Source organism: Pezoporus occidentalis, unplaced genomic scaffold (assembly GCF_034315485.1).
Source record: "Pezoporus occidentalis ecotype Australia unplaced genomic scaffold, CSIRO_AGI_Poc_V1 ctg24, whole genome shotgun sequence".
Taxonomy (NCBI): Eukaryota; Metazoa; Chordata; class Aves; order Psittaciformes; family Psittacidae; genus Pezoporus; species Pezoporus occidentalis.
Window position 1 is genome coordinate 9,272,178 of NW_026914285.1, and position 22,752 is coordinate 9,294,929.

At 38.6% G+C, this 22,752-nt stretch overlaps 2 protein-coding genes across 5 annotated transcripts in view; one reads left to right on the forward strand and one right to left on the reverse strand.

Annotated features, from left to right (window-relative positions):
• SIM2 (SIM bHLH transcription factor 2) overlaps window positions 1-10,933 on the forward strand; it is a 60,915-nt gene extending 49,982 nt beyond the window's left edge. For both annotated transcript variants that reach the window (XM_062622309.1, XM_062622308.1), the window contains 2 exons: window positions 1,068-1,476; window positions 8,361-10,933. In XM_062622309.1, coding sequence (XP_062478293.1) covers window positions 1,068-1,476; window positions 8,361-9,085 — 1,134 coding nt within the window. In that variant the 3' untranslated portion in view covers window positions 9,086-10,933. The remainder of the gene's footprint in view (window positions 1-1,067; window positions 1,477-8,360) is intronic.
• A 5,620-nt stretch (window positions 10,934-16,553) lies between these two features.
• Window positions 16,554-22,752, reverse strand: part of HLCS (holocarboxylase synthetase) — a 118,429-nt gene continuing 112,230 nt past the window's right edge. For all 3 annotated transcript variants that reach the window (XM_062622305.1, XM_062622306.1, XM_062622307.1), the window contains 3 exons: window positions 21,418-21,532; window positions 17,640-17,853; window positions 16,554-17,119 (listed from right to left, as the gene is read on the reverse strand). In XM_062622305.1, coding sequence (XP_062478289.1) covers window positions 16,951-17,119; window positions 17,640-17,853; window positions 21,418-21,532 — 498 coding nt within the window. In that variant the 3' untranslated portion in view covers window positions 16,554-16,950. The remainder of the gene's footprint in view (window positions 17,120-17,639; window positions 17,854-21,417; window positions 21,533-22,752) is intronic.

A 22,752-nucleotide genomic window follows, 5' to 3' on the forward strand; every position in this document is an offset into this window, starting at 1 on the left:
CAGAACTGAACTTACTCTATGAACTGACTATAGTATGCTCTGCCACAAGAACTCCCTTGTAGGCTGTAATGCAATTAGACTCTTTTGTTCTTGGGGTGGACAGCACATGTAGTACAAACCAATGCTGGCAAGTGATACAAACAAAAACTTTTGGATATAGAGTATGTAAAGTACTTCAAAACCAATGTGCTTTCTTGGTAAAAAGAAGAAAAACATATACTAAGAATAGCTGTGTTGTGAAACTGCTGCTGTAGAATGCATCTCAGTCACTGTTGATATGCAAAGTTCTTAGTGTCACATAGGTACTAGCAGTTTCCTTATGCTGGAGAACGTGTTAAGAATGAATCCTAGCAAACAGAGCATTGAGTGGGATTTGGGATATCTCTCTGTCTATGGATGAGCTAGAACCAGACATGAAAGGAAACGGTGGAGATTGTCCATAAAATGAGACTGACACCCACCATGAGATATTGTGAGACTTTGCAATGAACGTTGACAGAAGGGGCTACTATTACCTTAAACTAGCAGTGAGTGCAGCTAGTACATATACTGCATTCAAAACAGTGAGAGCCCAAAAAGCATTTGAAGCCTGGAGAGGAGGGTGGAAGAGAGTGGGAAAACTACTGTGATAGAAGCTGATCTGAAGGACAGGGTTTGTGTTCCTATCATTCTAAATCTTGTCATGCCAACATATGCAAAATCATATTCATGGTCTGCTACTCCATAAATCAGCGATTTCCTGTGCTTTGTGACAAACTTCTACCCACTAACATTTACAAATGCCTGCACTTCATAGCTAAATGCAACTGACAAAACTATAAAATAAACCCTTAAAATTAGGATGAAAAAATAGTTGGTTTTTGTTTTTTTTTGTTCTTATGTTAAGTGCAAGTAGTTATCATGATGACAAAGATCTTCAAATGCACTGGTAAGCCAGTCCCTTTAGCCAGTGAGATGGGAGCTCAAGGAGGCCTAGCTCTGGCTGCCTGTATGATATGCTATGCAGTTTCATATTAAAGCTAGTCATTTAACTCTCTTCCCCTCCTTTTTGTATTTCTTCCCCCCAGCAATACAGCTCATTCCAAACAGACAAACTGGAATGCAGCCAGGTGGGAAACTGGCGATCCAGCCCTGCAGTGAATGCTGCCACCATTCAAGAACAAAACTTCCATTCAGAAAACAGTGAACTTTTATATGCCCCGTCATATAGCTTGCCTTTCTCTTACCATTATGGACACTTCCCTGTAGATTCTCATGTCTTCAGTAGCAAAAAGCAAATGCTGCCTTCAAAGTTTGGGCAGTCTCAAGGAGCACCTTGTGAAGTGGCTCGATTTTTCTTGAGTACGCTGCAGACAAATGGAGAATGCCAGTGGCATTATGCCAACTCCTTGGTACCCAACAGCCAGTCACCATCCAAAAATCTTCCTGATCAGCCAGTGAACATCATCCGACATAACCTTGCACAGAGTTATGAAGGTGGGTGTCACTTTAAAAAAAGAAAATAAAAAAAGAAAAGCTGTGGGTGTCTGGGGAAGATCTGTAATTGTAGTTTGGAAACAAGAATTACAAAGTGTTTAGGAAATATGGAAAATCAGAAACAGCAAAGTGTTACAACCACTATGTTTATAGTATTTATATCCCTCTTCCAATTGCCATCAGCACTTGATTAGGAATATTATCAAGGCATCAGTTGCAAAAATGTAATCACCAGAATCACTTTTAGAATAGGGCAGAAATAACACCTCCTTTAATATCAGCACAGTTTATCTTTGTGTTTGCACTATCAGTCAGTTATTCAGTGCAATTGCTCCAGTAAGCCATCTGAAGTCAGAAAGAAACAAATATACTTCAGATCTTATACAGACTTTCAAATAAATGTGATCTATTACTATAAAAACTGAAGGCTGTCCTTTCTGAGTATGAAGCCATTCTGTTTGTCTTTACCTTATAGTTACTCCAGTGAATGAGTAAGTAAAATGCACTGTCTTCTGCTTTATTCAAAAATGTCTTCAGTGTTCCTCCCCATCCAACTGCATTTTCACTCATGCAGATGGTCAGCTCAAATACTTTGAAGGAAGCACTAAAGACACTGGCTTCTCTGAGATGACAACCTATAAGAAATAACCTTGCAAAGCCAACTTAACATAAGCAAGTTTAAGATACACTCTAATCTTTAGATCTCATATACCTTAAATCTATCTGCATACACCATTTTGATTAGTTAAAAAATCATCGATGAGGACTGAGTGGTTGATATATTGTTGCAAAGTTAGATGGAAACACCCCTTTCTTCTAGCCTCATTGAGGATGGGATGGAAGTAGTGGTGGAAATTTAAAATAAAAATGATAGAAAAGACAGGCTCAAGATTCCTGAGCACCAGAAACAAGCATTTATTCACTTAGAGACATGACATCCTGGACCTGAAGGGGATATCTGCCCATGTTAAAAGCTGAGCTTGCTACATCAGGCAGAAAATGGTATCAGACATTGAATGTGTCTCCCACAGAGGAGCAAATAACTTCTGCCCAGGGCTTTGTCCTTCACAGGACCATTCAGCCTCACCTGGCTGATTGACCTCACCTCACTGGCTGTAGCGTTCTATTTTACTGTTCTGTGTTTAGGTTTAAAATGAGCAAGACTGAAGCTCTTCTTACAGCCTAGTGCAGGTTAAGTGTTTTCCTTGAGCTTATGGTCCTCTGATGCGCTGGCTTTCTTCTGTTGCTGTTGTGGACTGGCTGTGAAAAGGAGTAGCTTTAGTCCAAAAATAAGAAATGGTTTTGTCCTTTCTAAAGATGCTGTATCTTTGTGGAAAAGAAGAAAAGGCTGTATCTTTTGAGAAAATGTATAAAGACTGCAGTAAATCCTGCAGCTCCCCAGAAAGTCTGCAGGAGCAAAGCTATCCTAGGTGTACAGAAATCAGCCCAGTTTTTCTTCTCTGCTTCTAGACTCACATATGCCATGAGACTGACCAAGAAAGTAGATCCACCCCTAGCTGGTCAGAGGGTGCCATCAGATACACTGAGAATGGATGTGGAAAGAACAGCCTGTTCAGAGAACAGTCTGTGAAATTGATTGTGGCCATAATACTTGCCAGAAAACCCCAGTGAGCTTAGCAGCAGACAGGCAGTTTACTGTTGGTTGGTTGGTATGGGCAGATAACTCCTAGTAAACATAAAGCCAGAAGGATTCCACAGGAACACTGTTAAATATGTTAGGGTAAAAAAAAGAATCCCAACAAAAACCTGCAAGCAACTAATATTTTTCAATTTCCTCATGAACAGCAAAATAGAGCTGTGATGCCAGTAGTTCTTACCTCTGGTTCTACTTCTACATAGATTTTGTTGCTTAGGTTGTAATATGTGGGTTCTCTTTACAGTACAAATGTAATGGATCCTTTTATGATTTTATAATGATCATGAGATCATTAAAATGAAATGTTTTAATAGGTCTTTACCTATTGGACATTTGATGAAAAATGACTTGGTACAATTAATTCTCTGTAAACGCACTTAAAATGTACTGTTTTGGAAGGAAAAAAGAATATGGTCAAACTCAAGCCTGGTCAGAGGTCATTGCTTGAGTTCACACAATGTTACAAGAAGGGAAATTAAAATGGAACTTCCACTGCAAAGAGGATCTATACCTAATTGTTCCAGAGTTTGTTTCCTTCTGAGGTAGAACTAACCCTGTTGAACTTCTGCTGAGGCTGGTGTCAGGGAGAAATCCAAACCTTTGGAAGCGACTTTTTGCTTTGAATTGAAAGGGGCATCTGATCTTCCTTACATTGTCAACTGTTGCTTTTTCCAGTGGTTCACTGAAAAACTGACAGCCAGTTAGCTTCAAAGCAGAGTGGATCTGCTTAGCGTCATTATCTTCAATCCAAAGGCAATGCCAAGTATGACATCTGGCAACCGGGTTGGATGTAAGGGCTATTCCACATCACATGCATAGAAGCATCTGCCAAAAATGCCGTAGGCCAGAGACATTTTTCTCTATGGAAAATAGCTTCTTTTGGAGAGATCAGAGATTTTAAGATGATCATGCCAAGCCGTCAAAGCTCTGGAAAAGCACGTAGCAGATAAAATTGCCTGCAAATCAGATGCTGCTGCCTCAGAATCTGGTTTTGAAGCTTCTTCCACTTCTTTCCAGCTGGCCTAGTCATCAGAAAAGAAACACACTTCAGAGAAGGCAACCATATTCTTAGCCGGGGAAGTTTCCTTTGTACAATTGATGGATACATTACTACAGTACCCACTTCTCATCAAGTTATGCTGTGGGCCAGTCCGTACTATCTGCGTGAAGCTTGGTGCTGCTAATCATGCCAAAGCTCAGGAAATTATGAAGAATACTAAGAAAATCTGTGAAAAAACCCTGGTCTATTTTCCTCCCCCAGACCAAGTCCACAGGTTCAGCTAGTGACTACCAGAGAAATACATGACATCTTCTTTGAAAAGAACACTCTGCTAGAGACAAAGAGGTCTTGAAGATCATGTTGCCTTACCATTGTTTTTGGAGGGACAATAATGGGGAACGTAATAATTGCAACACCAGCTCATGCCTCACATGATTTTAAATTAGAATTCAGACCAGCACAAAGCAGAGATATTGAGCTAATCTAAAGAAAGTGTTATTCATGGGCATGGACAGTATTGAGACCTGTTGTATCTTTACCTTGTTTGACACAGAGGAATATCTACACGCCTTTGTGACACAGGAGTGCATGATCTGAGCAGTACAGCTGTTCTGCTCATTGGTCTTCAGCAAAACTCAGAGCGACTGGGTAATTGCTCCCTCTTCGCTAGTCACTCCTGTGCAAAGAATTAAGAAATATAGGCTACATGTCAGCATTCAAGTGTTGGCATATTGTCTTTTCAAAACATACAGTAATTGTCAGATTAACTCTTCTGCAATAAGCGTAGATGATAAAGCCCAAGAAAAAAATATGCAAGACAAAACATGCATGAAGAGGGCTTCAGCCGTATCCTAAAAACAGACAATGGTTTTCACAGCCAGGATGCAAAACTCTGCTGATAAGGACTGCATGCATTTCACATAACAATCAGTGCTGAGGACCAGTCTCCCTTTGCTTTAACTTGGTTCCAAGATGCTTTTCTTTCATTTGTACTGAAATTACATCCAATAAGAGAACAAGGAGCAGCTCTGCCTATTAATGTTTTGGTGCAGAGAGGCATTTCTGTGAATGAAATACTTTTTCTGCAAACATCTCTCCCCAGTGAGCATCATCTGATCTTTGACTGCACTGTTTAAAAGTGAGGAGGGAATGCTCCTCACTGCACACTATGTTTGGCAGAGGAAAGCTCACCCTAGTATACTGTAACTATGAATAGACATGTTTTAGAGAAAGGCCAATACCTGCTAGAGTAGCTTTCCTGTTCCCACTTGGATGGTTGGATGCTGAAATCTAAGCAGGCTGCCAGGTGATGGGGCTCTTATCTCCAGGTTTTCCCTCAACTTGCCCAAGCTGTACCTTGCATGCCAAGCAGGAAAGCAAAGCTACTTGGCAAGAATTAATGAAGTCATGGTGCCTGAAGGACTCAATTTGTGGTTGCTGTTGCAGTTGCAGGCTGATCTGAATGAAGTGTAAATTAGTATAAAAGGCCTTCTAGAAATGTGCAGTGCATCTACCTTACTTGGTGTGGCTGAGCTGCTCTGGCAGAAGAGTGGTCCAGAAAGCAACCCAAATTAATGCATTGACTTCAAGGATTGTAAAGTGTTTCCAGTACTGGAGAAGTGCAGAATGCATGGGATCCCCATGCACCTGCTGAAGCAGGTACTCTGGCAACTGCCCATGTACCAGATTGATGGAAGCAATCCTGGAGTGCTGCCTTTCTACAGCAATACAAAGAGCTGGTCAGCTTTCTAGGAATTTCTGTATGAAAAGCTCAGCAGCAGAAGTCTGTTGCAGGGCATCCTTGGGTTTTTGTCTGCAAAGAAAGACACAGGCAGATTTAAGTCTAGCTCCAGCAACTGTTCGGAATGTGAGTGGACACAAATGACTATGCTCTGTTGCACTGCAGACACAACTTGGTTATCTGTCTGGTCTAACTCCACAAATGTGCTGACAACCTTAATGGAAGCCTGCAAACAATTAACCAGATGCTTACCTTCTTCCTCAACAGAAGAGATGAAAACCAGTTTTGAGAAACAGGATAGAACGAAATAGATAGTATCCTGTAAATCTCCCAAGTATGCAAATTGCTTCTTGGTACCAAGAAGGCAGACAGCAGCCCAGCAGAATTTGAGAATGTAAAAATGAAAATAACAGGACAGGGGCCAACTGGTTGCTGTGATACTTCAGCTTCTTACAAGTCTGGGCTCTAAAAATGGAAAAGCAGAATCTTTTGTTCAGAGATTGGAGAAGGGCCATAAAGCAACAACACTCCGTGCTGCAGTAAGACAACAAACCCATCACTCCTGTGGATGACTCAATGGGGAAAAACACTGAGATCAGTATACCAGATTAGTTAAGCCATAATAGTTATATGGCAGTAGCTCTCAGCATGCATACTTATTTCACAGTAAAAATGCCAAATACAGTTAAAATTATAGCAGTGTAATTACACTGGTAAAATTTCCAAACTACACTCAAGTATGTGGCTGAACCCCTGTTTTGATTTGTGATCTATGGAGGCCATTTTTCAACAGCTGATGAGAATTCAGTTTACTTAGGACTGCATGTACTTATTGGTACAAGACGCATACATGGAAATTAAAAAGAATAACTTGAAGGGTTGTTGTTTCTAGGAGGGTGGTGGGTTGATCATGAAGAAATTGGATCCAGATTCCTGTTTAAATTCTGGTGTTAATTATGTGGTGTGACTCCCTCTGAAACTGATGAAGCTTTGCATATAAAAATGGTACAATTGAGCTATTTCTGCTTCCTCTGCTATACACGAAGGCTTCACCAGTCTCGTATAGCACGGGGAATATTTAATTATTAGCAGCTACAGTTATATCAGCAACCACTACAGGGCACCTCCAAAACTTTTCAGATGTTGAATAAATTTTTTAGAAAAACAGAAAATGCCTTTTACAAAAGGCACTTTGGTGTCCAGGGATTTCAGTGAGCATAGCACAGAACAGAGTTTAGGTTTAATGTGAGAAATTTGCTAAGTAAGTGCCTCATTTAACCTTTAACATAAAACTTTCAAATATGCCTTGCAGGAGCAGTATAACTGCCAAACTGTTCATACAAGACAGTGCACAAAAAATACTGCTCACCTAACTTTACCCATATTGTACAGGAGTAAACCAGCGGCTTTCTCCCTTGCCATTTGCAGATAGGAGTGTACAAAATGGAAAAGCTGGGTAAACCAAGCTGAAAATGATAAAAATAATTCAAATTGTTTCAAGAGTTCAGCTACCATGCAGAAGCATAAGAGAAAACTAAGATTACTCAATAGATTTTAGAGAACAAGCCTGAATAGAAATCCTAGATTCACACTCACTTGAAAATTTAAGAATCTAGCTTCTGATTTTCCATGCATGCCCAGCTCAGCACTCCACATTCACAGACATTCTCAGTGTATGTTGTAAATTAGAATTATATTTATTATACAGATAGCTTTATTGCATGATAGTTCCTTAAAAGGAGAGATACAGCATTACTCAAGAAGTATTTGTGTTGCTTTTCAATAGGTCATTTTCTTGTCTGATGATAGTTTTTCAAAGAGAAAAAGCAAAGGCTTTTTAACGTGACACACTCTAGATATTGGATACATCACATATACATGTCACGAATTAGATACTGACACAGCAGCACCTAACACTGCGCACTCTCTTCTTTCCTTACAAGGAAAGAATCCGATACACTTCCAAAGTGACAGGAAGAATAAATTCAGTTTTACACTAACCACCATTGACATGTAATTAATGCTACCCATCTTTTGGTAAATCATTTGATAAATCTCTGAAAAAAAGCTTAATTAAGGTCAAGATATTTGATAGCAGGTGACATTTCCAAATACATCTTTGGTTTAATTTCCCTTATTTAACTATGTTAATAATGATAGTTATTTATAATTATTTAGTCAAATAAACAAATGGGCATGTCACATGGAAAACCTTTTTGGAATTGATCAGCACTGTTGGCATTTCTGAATGGGTTGGTTTTGGGGGTTTGTTTCTGGGTTTGTTTTTTTTTTCAACTTTTCAGCACTGTCTTAAGGAGACTTACTCAAAGCCACTGAAGCAAGTGGGAATGTCTCTGGCATCTTCCTTGGGGCTTGGATCCAGCCCAAACCAAATGGGTTTTACCATTCAGTTATAAAAAGTGTTAGAGTCTAACTATTATATGAGCTCACTGTCAGTAATTAACATGTTTTCTCTTTCCTGCAAGTGCCCATATCAAACAGAAGATACAGCCAAGAAGCTCTATCTGACAACTTTACAAGCTGTGCAGCACCCATGCCAGGCAGCAGGTACAAAGAAGAGATTTACGATTCTGGCATCATGAAACCCAACAAAATAGACACCAGGATGCAGCCACCTCACCACCTCATTAAAGAAGAAAACAAATTAGCTTTTAACAGAGACCTGCAAGAAAAAATGAGCATTAACGAAAGTTCTTTTTCAAACGCAATAGCCAACTCCTTGCTGCCAAAATCAGAATGTTTCCAGTCTAAAGCTATAGGACAGTTAAGTCAGCTCCTGCCAATGCCCTCAGTATATGAGCAAACAAGAAGGATTTGTATGAAAGAACCCAAGTATGGGCACATTAGTCACCATTCTACAAATCTAGATGAACTGGACAATGATGAGAGAATGACTGCAAAGCTTGATCATGACTCTGAAAGTGAACGTGTGATGGATGTGAGACCCTCTGGACAAGTTCCATTTGTGCTTCTAAATTATCACCATGTTTTAGCAAAACATGGTACATTTCAAACTTCATCATGTACAGCAACAGGACACGGAGAAAATTATGGATACAATTCCGAGGAAGTAAATACATTTATTTACAAAAACCAAAGCCCCTCATCAGCTTCTTCTCCAGAAACCCACAAGGAAACTGCACTACCCCATTATATTGGAACTTCGGTAATAATAGCCAATGGAAGGTGACAGTAATAGAGGAATACTTACATTTTACTGAGAAGCCAAACTGCAATGATTTGCAAAAAGCATGAGAAAACATTTGGTTACAAAATGGTTACATTTACTGAGCATAGCTGAAGGTCAACGAGGGACAGACTGGTGTTTTCCTGGCAAGCCACAGTGTAACAGTACCTTCAAGGTCAGGAAAAAACCCTACATCTAGCTTCCATGCTTCATTGTCACAGATAAACTCGAGTGCCAGTGAGAAGACAGACATGTTAGAGATCTTATTTTTGTTATTTTATAGTGTGCAACAAAATTAAATGATAGGTGTTACACGCAGAGATTTATATAAGGAACACTTCTTCCTTAACCCCTCCTTCTCAAAATACATTCAGGATTTTTTTATCATTGTCATAAACATTACATTCTAGTTTAGGTACTTTCGACAAATGGTGTGAAACTTGACATCAACTCTCCACCTATGTGTTAAACACCCTGACGAATTAACTTTGTTTAAAGAGTAGTGATTTTCAGTATCTGTACTACAACTGTACTAAGTACAGAAAAGAACTCAGTTTCGAGCAAGTTTATTTATTAATTATCCAAAAGTTTTTAAACTAATAAAATCTGAATTTATTTAACATGGATTTCACCAATCTCAGATTGTTACCACCACCATTTACCTTGACAAGGAATGCTATGACAAATTAATACATACAAAGATACCTATTAAAGGGTTACAGGTCTTGTCATGGCAAATTGGGACAAATCATGTAGCAAGAACTAAACGCTATTCCCCATAAAATGTTGTAATAAGAAACTTTCAAAATGTGTGTTTCACTGAGTGTTCTGGGAAAATGCTGTGCAGATTTTCAGACCAGGTAGTCAAAAAGTCCTGATAATAGCACCAGAAATGTTTTGTTTATAGTCAAGGGAATAATGAACATTTATGCTTTATTTTAAACTTACCGTAGAGTAGACTTCTGAAGTTTGCAAGGTTCGGCTTCTAACACACTGAGCTTCCTTAGGTGTAAATTTCATTGTCAGCACAAAGGTGAGATTAATATTTGACTGATTCGTGCACTTCACAAATAATGCCAGCGGACAGTCTGAATTTGGAAGGCCGAAAGTTACTACACAGCCACAAAACCCAAAGCTGCAGTTGAAGCAAAGCAGGGCCAGAGCACACTGGGACTTGGGACTGAGCAGTCTGCAAGTCTCTGTTTGTGTTCATAAACCACAGTGGGAGAGAATCATACAGCACACATCGACATTTCATCCAGCCTGCTAGGAATAGATTCCCCCCTTTTTACTTCTTTGTAAAGTTTACAAGTACATATGGGGCATATGGATCCATCAGTTCACAAGTGACAATAGTCAGCAGGTTCTGTTTTTCAGTCGCTTCATCAAACATTGTGTGCTCCTGATAACGCAATGAATGGCTCCCTAAATCAGGCTGTAAATACCAACAATAAAGGTTGCTGTAGATGCAGGTCAGTTTTACTTAGCTGGTTCTTGGCCCAATTCAAGGCTAATTTACACTTTTAAATCTTTCTCTCTTTTGTCAGACTCTCTCTAAAGAGACCTCCACTGAGGAAAAAGCTTACCTGTCTAGTGCAATACAGAAAAACATTTGCTCAAGGATTGCATGTTGTCAGAATGTATGTATGCATGTAATCAAATACACACCTCTAAAAATCATGTTCTCCCTCTTTTATATGCAGCAATAATACCGCAATATCTCCAACTAGATATGAATATTAATTGCTATGAGTACACAAAAATACTTTTAAGACATATGTTTGAAATTACCATTTTCAGTATTTGTATTGCTTCCTATTAAAATGTTAACAGAGAAGGCTTTATTATCAAGTTCAACTGATATTCACTTGGAAGCTCACAGTTGTCTGAATTTTTCATGCGCTGAAGAAAATGCCTTGCATGAAAAATATAACAAAAAAACCCTCATCAGCCACTACCAGAATAAAACCAAAGCAGCGTATTCACTCGCTCAGTGTAACTGAGCACTCCTTGGTTCATCTAACACTAAAGAAGTGAGCAAGCCTACAGAAATGTTATAGGTGAATGACAGAAATACTATGAGTGAATACTATTGTCAGTGTGACTTCATACATTGAAGCAATGAGCCATAGGTTGGTTTTTACTTTTGGCTCATAGCCTTCCCACCCAGGGCCACTAATGAATGGAGCCACCTCCTTAAAAGATACAATTATGCTAAGACCTGTATGTTAATTCTGTTAAATGAAAACCATGCCCTATAAAGGAGTAACCGACATTGTTTGCATCATTAAAAAGAAACCTGATGCACAGCTCTCATGCTACACTTTTCTCTGTACCTCATTAGTGGCATTGCTGCACGCAGGGTTAATCTAGTGGTTTTTTTCTGTTCTTGCAAGTACTTCTACTGTAAAAACATGTTTTCAGGAAGGCACAAATTAGGCTTCGGTTAAAAAAATGCCATTGATATTTTTCAGTAAAATACCACAAAATATTTTTCCAGCGTCTACCTTGTTATTCACACTTCCAGGCTCTATTCAATAAGCCTGAGCGGAGGAGGTGTTCCATCATTCTCCCACAGATGTTTTATGGCATGTGATATTCAGGTACATGAACTTTCCCTGTTGGGCAATAACGAAGCAATTACACATTCACATATGATAATGCAGGGTAGGGTTTAGAAAAGACCTGCAATTAAAAAAGCAAACGGAATCTGTGAAACATTTTTCCTGCCCCTCCAGAACAGAAACAGCAATTGCATGTTCACATCTGGAATGTGAGTAAATTATATTAAGAGAAAAAAGATTACTTTAGTCAGTTAATTTACAGATGTTCATAGCAGACTTGTAAGACAGACTGTGGCACAGCCATGAGAGTGGTGATGGTTTTAATAATTGGAAAAAATTATGTCATGGAAGTGGAGTGTGAATTGGAATATATTATGAAAGATAACCTCATTTCTCTCTACTGCACTCATCTGAGCCACTACAGACACCTCTGTCCTGTGACTTGATAGGATTTGAACTCTTGGGGGAGTTCAGATTGAGCAAATAACCGATAGGGAGAAAGAGAGAAAGAGAGTGAGAGAGGGAATATTTTACCAAAATGCAAAGTTGGAAACATTAATTCCATGCTGAGGTCCCATAGTTTTTATCTTATTAGTAGACACACCACAGTGTAAATAATGTGATAAGGAAACAGACTTCCCTCCTGGTCATGGCAGCTCTGTAATCTGAAAAAGGATATTAAAGGAATCTAATGAAATGAAGCACAGCAGACAGCAGATGTAGAACAGGAGAAGGTATCACTGAGAGAAAGTGCCAATGAATGGGAAACCTGCCAGAATATCAGAATTTCTCTAAACAGGACACCAAGTATTTTTTTTACCCTTTCAGTCATAATTACAACACAGAGAATATGTTAAAATGTTATTATTCCATTTTTTTTTCCTAAACATTAGATCTTGCTTTTTTTATATGATGCAGATAAAAGCTATTTGGCAAATGTAGGTGAAAAAGCACGCAAACCAAACAACCTATTACTGCTCAGAATTATATATGTATTCCCAAAAATTTAAAGCATTTTTGCTTATTTATTATGTAAAACAAACCCATTAAAATGTTAATAAAATCCTGTAGCCAAAGGAAAAGTGAGTTGCGATTTTTTACTACAAAACACAAGGTTGCACATAAGGTTCCATATTTGAAAATTTGTTTCAATTGCAATGCATATTGTAGTTAACAGTTAATGTACTATAAAATAGAAGGATTTTTTTTTTTTTACTTCTTGTGGTTTAGCCACGTTGCATTTTAAAGTCAGAATCTTGGAGAATTGAAAACACCACAGAATCACTAATGAGATGTGCTAATGCAAGAGGCTCAAACACATCAGTTCATGATTCTTCCCTGCAGTTCTTTTCTCGCAGTTGCGTGTTACAAGCCCACAGGCCACCACCATTTCTTGACCTCTCTTCTTTCCTCAGTCCAGATTTAATTTCTTTAGTGCCTGCACAGTGTGGTGCGTCATGACAGTACCTTGCGCATGCAAATGCTTTCATCAAACAAGTTACCCCCAGGTATCAGCTCTTTGTGGCATAGATCTTTTTCGTGACAGATATTAAAAATCACTTCAATTTTTTACATATATAGCTACTGCATATATATATGCTGCAAAGTAGTTGCAAAGAGCAATTTTTTAGATTGCTGATGTCTTGCAGCTATAAGTTTGCAGAAAAAACCCTGCTGTACAATGAAGCAGCAGCACAAAGAATTAAATGATGTAATATTATTTTGAGGTAATAACCCTTGATTTGTTGGATATATTTTAAAAAACACTCTGAAGTCTTATAAAGGCTTTTACTAGGAGTGAGATGTACGGCTTGAACTCTCAAATGTGAAGTACGTTATTACTTTTTCAAATCCTTGGAAACAGCATTGGCACTGACTGGACACAACCTGCTTACTCTTCTTGCTGAGCGCAGACATGTGCCAACACATTCAGCCTGCTCTGCAGAAGTTTTCCTATCAGTAAGCAACCCCTACAAATATTTTCACAATGTGTAATGAGAAATGTTAAAGCAGAGTCCAGGAGGAAAAAAATGAAGTCACAGAAACACAGACATCGTAATAAATGATTTTTGAAAGCACTTCATCAAGAAAATAGTTTAAGATACGACATCACCTCACAACAAAAGAAGTGTTTTACCAATCTAGACAGTTGAATGAAACTAAATATTTTCAGTGCATCACTTCTGGATCTGGAGTTGTCTGATTCTCTCCGTATTGATGTCCAGAGGTGCTCTACACCACATTTGTCTGCCATATATAAAGAACAACAATATCAACAATTTTCATACAAAAATGTTGTGGCTTTCTGGGTGTGCCAAATTTGGCTTAACAAGAGTAAGACAATAGGCTGTGCTCCCTATCTACCTTACAGTGAGTGTGGTTCAGGGAGGTTCACTGGCTGTCTCCAGGAACAGCTGACACTCAGAAGGACCCTTGACGGAGGCTCACTACACGATGGGAATTTTCTTTGTGAAATTCTTTGGTTCCTCTGGAGGAAAAGTCAGGTGTGTACCAAACGCTTTTGCAGTTTCCTCGGGACAGCAGGTAGTTTTATACACACAGAATAGGCCACTAAAAGGTAGAGGCAAAGAGGCAACGTTCCCACAGCAGCCAACTATGCTTCAGCGCATCCACGCTTGTTTAGTTCTCATTTGCAGAAAGAATTTTCTGGAATAATATCACAACTCACAGTGAGAATAGAACAAGCTTTTCATTAAGAAGGCTATGAAGAAATAAAAAAGGAACAATAGAAGCCAGGAAATACTGAAAGGTTTTACTATTAAGAATCCATCTGCCTGATGCTCAGACACTGTGGTGGTGCAACTGAGCAAAGGTTTGCAGGTCCATCCCATACTTCACACACAAACATGTTATACCATCCTTCCCCATCATTCCCTTACAGTACTTGTTCCTCACAAAGGGAAAGTGTGTTTTAAGGAAAAAATTAAAGGTCACACATCATTATAACTAGGTCATACATCGAAACCTTATGTATGACCTGGTCATTTAAAGATATCTCTACAGGCACCCATCAGTCTATCTGGAATGTGAGCAAACTTAAAGGTGTTTCCTTCAGGCACACCATACAGTACTGAAGCAGAGACTGTTTTAGCTACACGTATCGCATGGAGGTACAGATCTAAAATTTTGTAGAGCTCTGTGGTTGGCAAAACAGTACCAGGGCTATGCTTTCCATAGCAACCTGCAGCAGCACATTGCTTATATACTGCTTGAAAGAAAAGCAGAAAAGAAGTGAAGATGCACAAGGTGCATCACAAGGGTACACCCCCCCCCCCCGCCCTTTTTATATAGGTACATAGAAATGATTTCTCCATTTTATTTAAACTTTATTAACCAAACTCAACTTTCATTTTATTATAATACGTATTAGGATTTAATTCTGAAATATAGTTGCCAAAAATTAACAGCCCAAAGCAGATTTGAAATCATCTGGTGGGAAAAACTAAAAACTGGTGTTCACGTGTATCATTTCAACTTTGTCCATTAACAGCTGTCTGCACTCCACTGTCCAGTTCTATGAAATATTGGTATGCTGTCTCATATGATAAGGATCATGGAGGGAAACAAAACAGCAGGGTACGGACAACCCGGCATACAGACAAATCTCCTGTGATATGGAGCATAAAATTCTAAATGTAATAGGGACAAGTTAATTTCCAGCACTTGCTGCCAAGCCACCTAAGCCCTAATATGTGAGGATTTCTCTAAATTACCGTTACAGACTAGTTTCCTTGTTTTACAACTTTTCTTGACTTTGTAACTGAAACAATCTACTAGCATGTTCAGATTGTTTATGAGGTGAACTTTAACCTAAAAACCCCATTTCTGGCTAGCAGACAGAAGTCCTTTGTGGAAACCAATTTGGCTGATCCACCTTCAGTAGGGACAAGGTAACATAATAAGCAATGCTGCGTACTTGAGGAAATGAGGCTGGCCACATCACGCTTACGACAAACTTTTCATTTGCAGAGTGCTGTTTGAAGTGCTGTGGTGGCCAAGCCTCCTGGGGCAAATTCCCCTTGCCTGGGAGAAAAAACCGACAAGCTGCCATCATGCAGAAGCTCCCACATGCCTGCTTCACGATGACTTCCAGTCATGACTAAGCTGTTACACCTAACCTGCAACTGTGCAGCCAGCCCCCAAAGCGAGCTGCTTTCAGATCAGCAGGTGTTAAAACTCTTGGTTTTAATGATTAGCAGCAAAACCAGATGCTCTGCCTTGGGAAAGAGGGTGACAAAAGAAACAATGAAAGATAATTGGGCACAGATTAACTGCAGGTTTTCTCTTTACTGTAGTACTTGTTTATGGCAGGCATGTTAAGAGCTGAGTATTTTTTTTCATTTATTAGCTTAACTTCATTGCTATTAGAACAGAATCATTATTAAATTCTAAACTACTGAGTAGAACTTCCCTCTCCTGACATGGGATTCTACAATAACCTGGATAAGAAGGTTGCAACTAGGTGATACAATACTCCTTAATTCTTAATTAAGGGCTATTCTTAAGGGGGCTAAGGCCTCTTGGAAGACTCTGATTCAAAGGACTCTGATTCAAATCTCATATGAGATTATCTATTTAAATCAAATTCACTAAGAAAAGCAAAATACAAATAATTTGGATAAGCACACACAGTTCTTAAGTGCTGATGGAAAACTCTCCAAAAACTCAAGGCAGCCATGAGAGAGTTGCAGACCTGAGACGAAAGCACAGGATGGTAAAACGCTGTGCAGGCCCACATGGAGAAGAATCAAATCAGCAAGACTTTACACTTAGACCTGAAGTTGAACACAGTGGTAATCCCGGTAATTCAGAAATATATGATGAGCTCTCCTAGCTGTTTCCAAGGCAGGCAATGCATAAACCAGAACTTAGTTTAAAAAACATAGTAAAAATGTAAAGATTGTATTGTATTGTGCTAAAGTACAATAAAACCACAGAAACACAAAAAAGGAATATTTAGCCACTTCAGTTTTGCAAATGCAGAGTGCAAATGAAAGGAAAGGTCTGTTCATTCCAAAGTATTCCTTTGCAATGAGGCTCCTTTTAAAGAATAGATGCTTACAAAGAATGGCAACATAGATGTTTTTCAAAAGAATAAAGGCCTTCAGCAGCGAGATAATTAGCTCTTCATAACGGTTGAAGTTTCCATGTCAAAAAACAAAGATATCAAAAAATCAGAAGGAAAAAAAACCAAGCTATTGGCTACCCTTCCCACCTTTAAGTTTAGCTGCTTGGTGCCAAATACAAAAAAGCCTCCTTTTTCACTGGGAGCTCAGAGGGCTATTAACGGTTTGGGACTATGAGGTTTCTCAGCATGTCAAAAGAGTTGCCATTGGGGTGCACAGACTCCACATCCTTGCCTTCTTCATGAACTTGAAGGAATCCATAATCATCTATCCCAACTATCCATGCAATCGGGCCCTCCTCATTGTGGAGACGGACTTTCTTACCACTGCAAATAAGAGAACCAGACAGTTAGAGATTAATTGGTGGACACTGCACAAACAATTAAAAATAGCTTAGAGGACTAATGTCTAGCAGAATGTTTTTATTTCCCACTCCACTGGCTCTTTACAAAGAATGATTTTCAGCAGCATTTTGCTCCTTGATTTCTTTCCATGGAATTAACAGAGTTGGAGTAAATCTAAGAGCATTTTTTTTTTTTAATAAAAGACATGAATACAGCAGTTCACCACTAGCTTAAAAATCATTCCCAATTCGCTTTGTTTTGAGATGATATGAGTAAAATACCTAGAATAATTTTTTAACTTGAGCTAGCCAATTGATTTTACAATGTGCTATTTTTATTCTCCCTTAAAAAAGGGGAAATACTACTTGGAGAAATCTAGGAGAAATCCTACTTGGGAGTATATTTTAACTACCAATCATTAGTATTGAAGGCAATCTAGTGACAAAAGAAGAAAAAGACAAGATATCCTTAGCGGAACGTTCAAAAAGAACATTATACATACCTGTGTATCCAGTACTTGTAATAACAGGGAAGAACTCCATTGGGCCCTTTCTCCTGAAAAATATCTATAAGCCTCTCTAGCACAGTTACAGTTCTTGCAATAAGACAGTCTGCAGTTAAAGGCTTCAGATTTTTCCCTTCTTCCTTATTAAATTTTGTGATGAGATCATTGACGCATATTGTGGGGTTGCTGTTATTCACATTAAATCCAAAGCCTGAAGAAGACAAACCAAAAAGACAGGATCTGTAAATACTAGTACTTTGTTACCGCCAGAAAGTCAGTACTTTATTCAACTACTTGATACAACTGTCTCTAAGGATGCTCCCAGTAGCTCTTTTTCTTCAGTCTTTTATACCTTTAAATCTTACTGCTGGGAAATCCAGATTTTACTTGTTCTTTGCCCTTAAAATGCCTCCTCAGAATTGTAGAAGCAAATCCAGTGCAGTCTTTCAACAACCATCCTACCAATGAGGGTTAGGAAGACGGTAAGTGGTAATTTGCACGCTGGTTACAACAACATCAAAGTGAGAAATGTTTTTACTCCCTGGAACCTGACAGGTCATTAGCTAATTGAGAGTAAATCATTGATCATACTCTAAGACAGAGTTTTATCTTTCATTCTAAAATTTAATTAAGAGACCTTTCTGCTTACTACAGTCAGCTGATTGCATTTTCTGAAAATTAAGCCTTTTTACTCTGCTGATAAGCCTCGTTTGGCTTGCTCTGAAAAGCTCAGAAGATCTAACTTTGCCGTGTAAGACTCCAGTTTGCTTAATCTATCATCACAGCATATCCTTTAGAAGCCTTAAGTCTCTCACTGAATTTCTCCAGCTAGAATAATGTTGGCAGAATGCCTTTTTTATTTAAATATGGCTCTCGGGGCCTTTTTTGCAGCCGGCTGAAACAGGCTTTGAGGGATGTAAAGAAATATATTGTATTACCTGTTTATTTTTTTCTCCTAATAATTTGGATTTTTCTTTCCTCACACATTTGGGATAAAACTCCTCTCTGTCAATCAGGTTTAGACATGATACACTTACATATGCAAGAAGGTCCAGAGGCACAGTTCTGTAAATCTGCTATTTATGAGACTAATCTAGAAGGATCTCTTCAGTGAAAAGGGTTTTTTGACTTTTAACTAGTTGAAGAATGAATGCAAAGAAAGTCACAGTGATACCAGCACCATTGATCCTACGGAAATGAGGTGAAATGTAATTATTGTAAAGACACAAAGAAAGAAAATTGAACTGGAAGATAAAATGTGTCACGCCAGCAAAGAAACAACTCAGCTGTTTACACTCAGATACAGTACAAGTGAAGAGAGAGTGGTGGTGGCCATCAAGATGTGACTGGTATTGTCACAGTGCTTAACGGGGCCTTGGAGTCCAAATGTAGGCTCAGGGCACTCAGTCTTGTGTATATGAAGATCACTAGTTAGCAATCCAAAAATTGAAGCAGACATGAGAGACATATTGAGACGATGAGCTCAGCTGAGAAGGAAGTATCTGGGGATAAACACCATTGCAAAAATTTAGCCAGTTAATTTGAAAAATACCAGTTGCTTAGGACTCTTAGGGCATCTCTGCCCATGTGAGACTGAAAAAGAGAAGACTGTGAGAAGACTGAAAAAGAAACATTTAGCACTGATCTTGCAGTGTGCTGATGTGGCTAACACATCTTCCAGTTCTAGAGCTAGTCCTGCCTTCAGCAGCTGTGCACTGTTTGGATATGCCTTAGCTGCATACAGGCAGACAGATCTTTTGCAGGTCAAGCACATTGGCTGTCCCTTGCATTCCACTTGTGTTTGGCTACTGATGTCTGTTCCAAGTCTGGCCCTTACATTAACACGGTATATTCTTCTGCAGAACTCTTCTTCCAAAAGGCCTGCAACAACTAAGTTCTTAAAAAAAACAAAATCAACCCACCAAACAAAAAAAACACAAACCCCAAAACAAAACAAAGGCTCTATTTAAAAAAAAAATCACCATGTTTAAAAGTATGAACATGAACTCTGTCATCTACGAAGCCTTGAAGACATGGCACAGGTGAAAAGGCAGGTTTGTCTTTCACCTTATTTTCCTGAGGTACTTCTCAGAGCAGTGAAGAAGCCATGTAGATGATCTTTGCTTTTCATTACACTCATATATGGGATACTCTTCATGAGTGTCATGTCAACAGTGATGTCTAGGTAAGGAATCTGCATGGCTGTAGAAAGGGGATGATGCATCTGGCTTACCTTTCCTGCTGTGAAAGTTTGATCTCATTGCTACTACTAATACAGGAAGTTATGAGTCAGTCCTACTACTCTCAGTGATAGATCACTGAAATGATGCAAAGATCCTTGACTTGAAGTGGCAAATAAGTTTTAATGTTAGAAGCTTCAGGTGAAAGAATGTTGATAAAAATGTACATCTTTGTATATACTCAGACCTAACACCACCAAGACGACTCCTATGGACATCATAGGTAATGCATACAGAAAGTTTCCTGAATTTGAATGTTTTGGTGTTTAGGGTAAGAAACACAAGGTAAAACAAATATGTATTGTGCAAAGAGATATTTGAAAAGGTGAACTATTTTTGAAGCCTTTTTTGCTTTTCTTGTGTTAACCAGAACAGGCTCTGGAAAAACTTATTGAAGCAGTAAATGGTTGAGGGGGCACAGAGAGACTTTTTAAGTGTCACAGTGAGACTTCCATTCTGTACATGTAGATTATTTACAGACTGAGGATATAAAAATTGAACTGAAAATTTAATGGCTGGGCATGTTTCACAGAAGGAGGTATCATGACCACACTCTCTTTGCAAGATATTTTACCTATCTCCTGTGCTACATTCAAATATAAACCAAATATTATCATCTTCTTTAACCTTTATGACTTGCTAGGTAACTGTCATATAATTTTTTAAACACAGCAGAGAGAACTGTTTTTGGAACCAGAACTTAGAGCTCTGCTGGCAGGTTTCTAAGCCTGTCTGACAGATTTGTGCTGCTGCTGGTTAGGGATAAAAATTCCTTAACAAATAGCAGGATGATTATCAGACTTGAAATGATAAAAACAGCTCAATACTTATTTGTGCACCTAAATGTTTTCCCCCGTTATAGCACTGAGACATGCTGGAAAATACAGGTACAGTCTTTCTGAAATTGTGCTACCTTTTTGGAACCAGCTTTCCAGGTGGACTGGTTGTCGCTCTTTGCTTTCTGACCCAGGCTTCCCAAATACTTTTAGAGAGAACTAAAGAAAGTGGTTAATTAATGGAATCATTACTTCACTGCTGCTTCATGAGCAATATTCCAGTTTCTTGAAAGATATCAACAGGAATAAGTCATGAATTGCTTTTTAAAGGAGAAATGAAAGGATTATGTATAAGTAGCTCTTTTTCTCCTGATTTAAATGGCATGTTCTCTATTTGTCATGTTGCAAAAGAAAAAGAAAGAAAATTGATAAAAATGGATACATTTTTTCAGCATTCAATATTCTAGTTTTGCAATAGATCAAGGAGGACATTTTCTCTCTTGAAATGCTCTTTCTCTGAACTCCACTACATCAGCCCAGATATCTGCATTCATGTTTTTCTTGTAATGCATACAGAATTAAGAAGAATGAAAAACATTTACTTTTTGTGCTTCCTTCTGATTTAATACTGTCCTTTACTTCCTTATGGCTGCTGTCATTGTATGTTCTTGTCCTTATTGTTTGAACTCATAAAGACATTAATAACAAATTTCTTCAAAAAAAAAAACAAACCAGCAAAGATTGAAAATAGGCATTTACCAATAAGTATATGAAATGTTGTTTCAATAAGTGTAGAGTTTACCAGAACTCCGCCAAGCTTAATAAGATCACTGTAGTAGATATCATTCGGCCATTTTACTCGCAGATCAATATCCTAAAGAAACAAAAAAACTACATTTAGGGACACTTTGCCCTCTGATACTTATTATAAGAACACAGGTCATTCATCACTCCAGATTCTATAATTTCTGCAATTCTCTCTCACACGAAATGTGATACTGCCAACTGCTCTTCCTAATTAAGTGCTTCACAGATGTTACTGAAAAAATCACAGTAACATGGTTACGTGGTTTACTAAGGAGGTTTTCAACTGTCAGATAAAAGTAGCTGTTTCTTAAATAAATAAATAAATAAAATAAAAAGGCTTAGAGCAAGCAAAAGGGGCTCTAAGAATACCAGAGATTTTAAGTCTCAAAATTGTGAGGTTCTATAGAGTCCATTTCCTTCAATATCTGTTCAAGAAGGATGCAAACTGTGGCAGCCACTGTGGCTCACTGCTGACAAACAACCAGGGTAAGCCTACAATAACATCAACATGGTATTTGAGAATCCTTGCAGAAACCAGACAAGGAGACAGTGACATCCTGAATTTCAGAAAGGAGAAATTCCAGTTCACAACTATGTAAATACTTCAGTAACGTCCTAAACATATTCACGCTTTCAGCACCTATGCTCAAGCAACACCCTGGAGCTGGAAACACAAACTGTGCTGTGTGACACCGTTCCAGTGCAATAGAGAAGTTTTTGTTGAAACCACAGAACTGAACTGAACTTTGCACCGGCTACTTAAATACAAAAAGAAAGCAAATGTGCTTCCTGCAGTTTGAAAAACTGCATATGACTGTATCCCCAGAGGCAAATTATGGGAGGTGCTCCAGGACTACAAGAGCTGCATTCCCTCCTATCGTAGATTATGAAATCCCTTTACAGGATGTGTGAAAACTGCACCTGGGCCCATGTCTACTTTCCTGACAGATTTAAAAGGCCAGAGGGGAGTCCATTACACATCCATTGACAGGAAATACTACCTGATTTTGCTATCAAAGCATTCTAAGAGAGAGTATCACCAATTCATATTCATTATGGAAAATGACTTTGCACTGGGAAAAGATTTATAGAAGACTCTTGAGAAACGCAAAGTATGACATAGTTAAACGGTATTATCAGTGTTAAGAGATCTTCCGAAGGGCTATTCAGTAGGTCTTACTTAAGGAAAACTTACACCTGTAAGAAAACCAGATGCTAGCTCTGCAAGTGAAGTGACAGCAAGCAAGTCAACTGGCTATTCTCACAGTGTAAACCATAAAGCAGAAA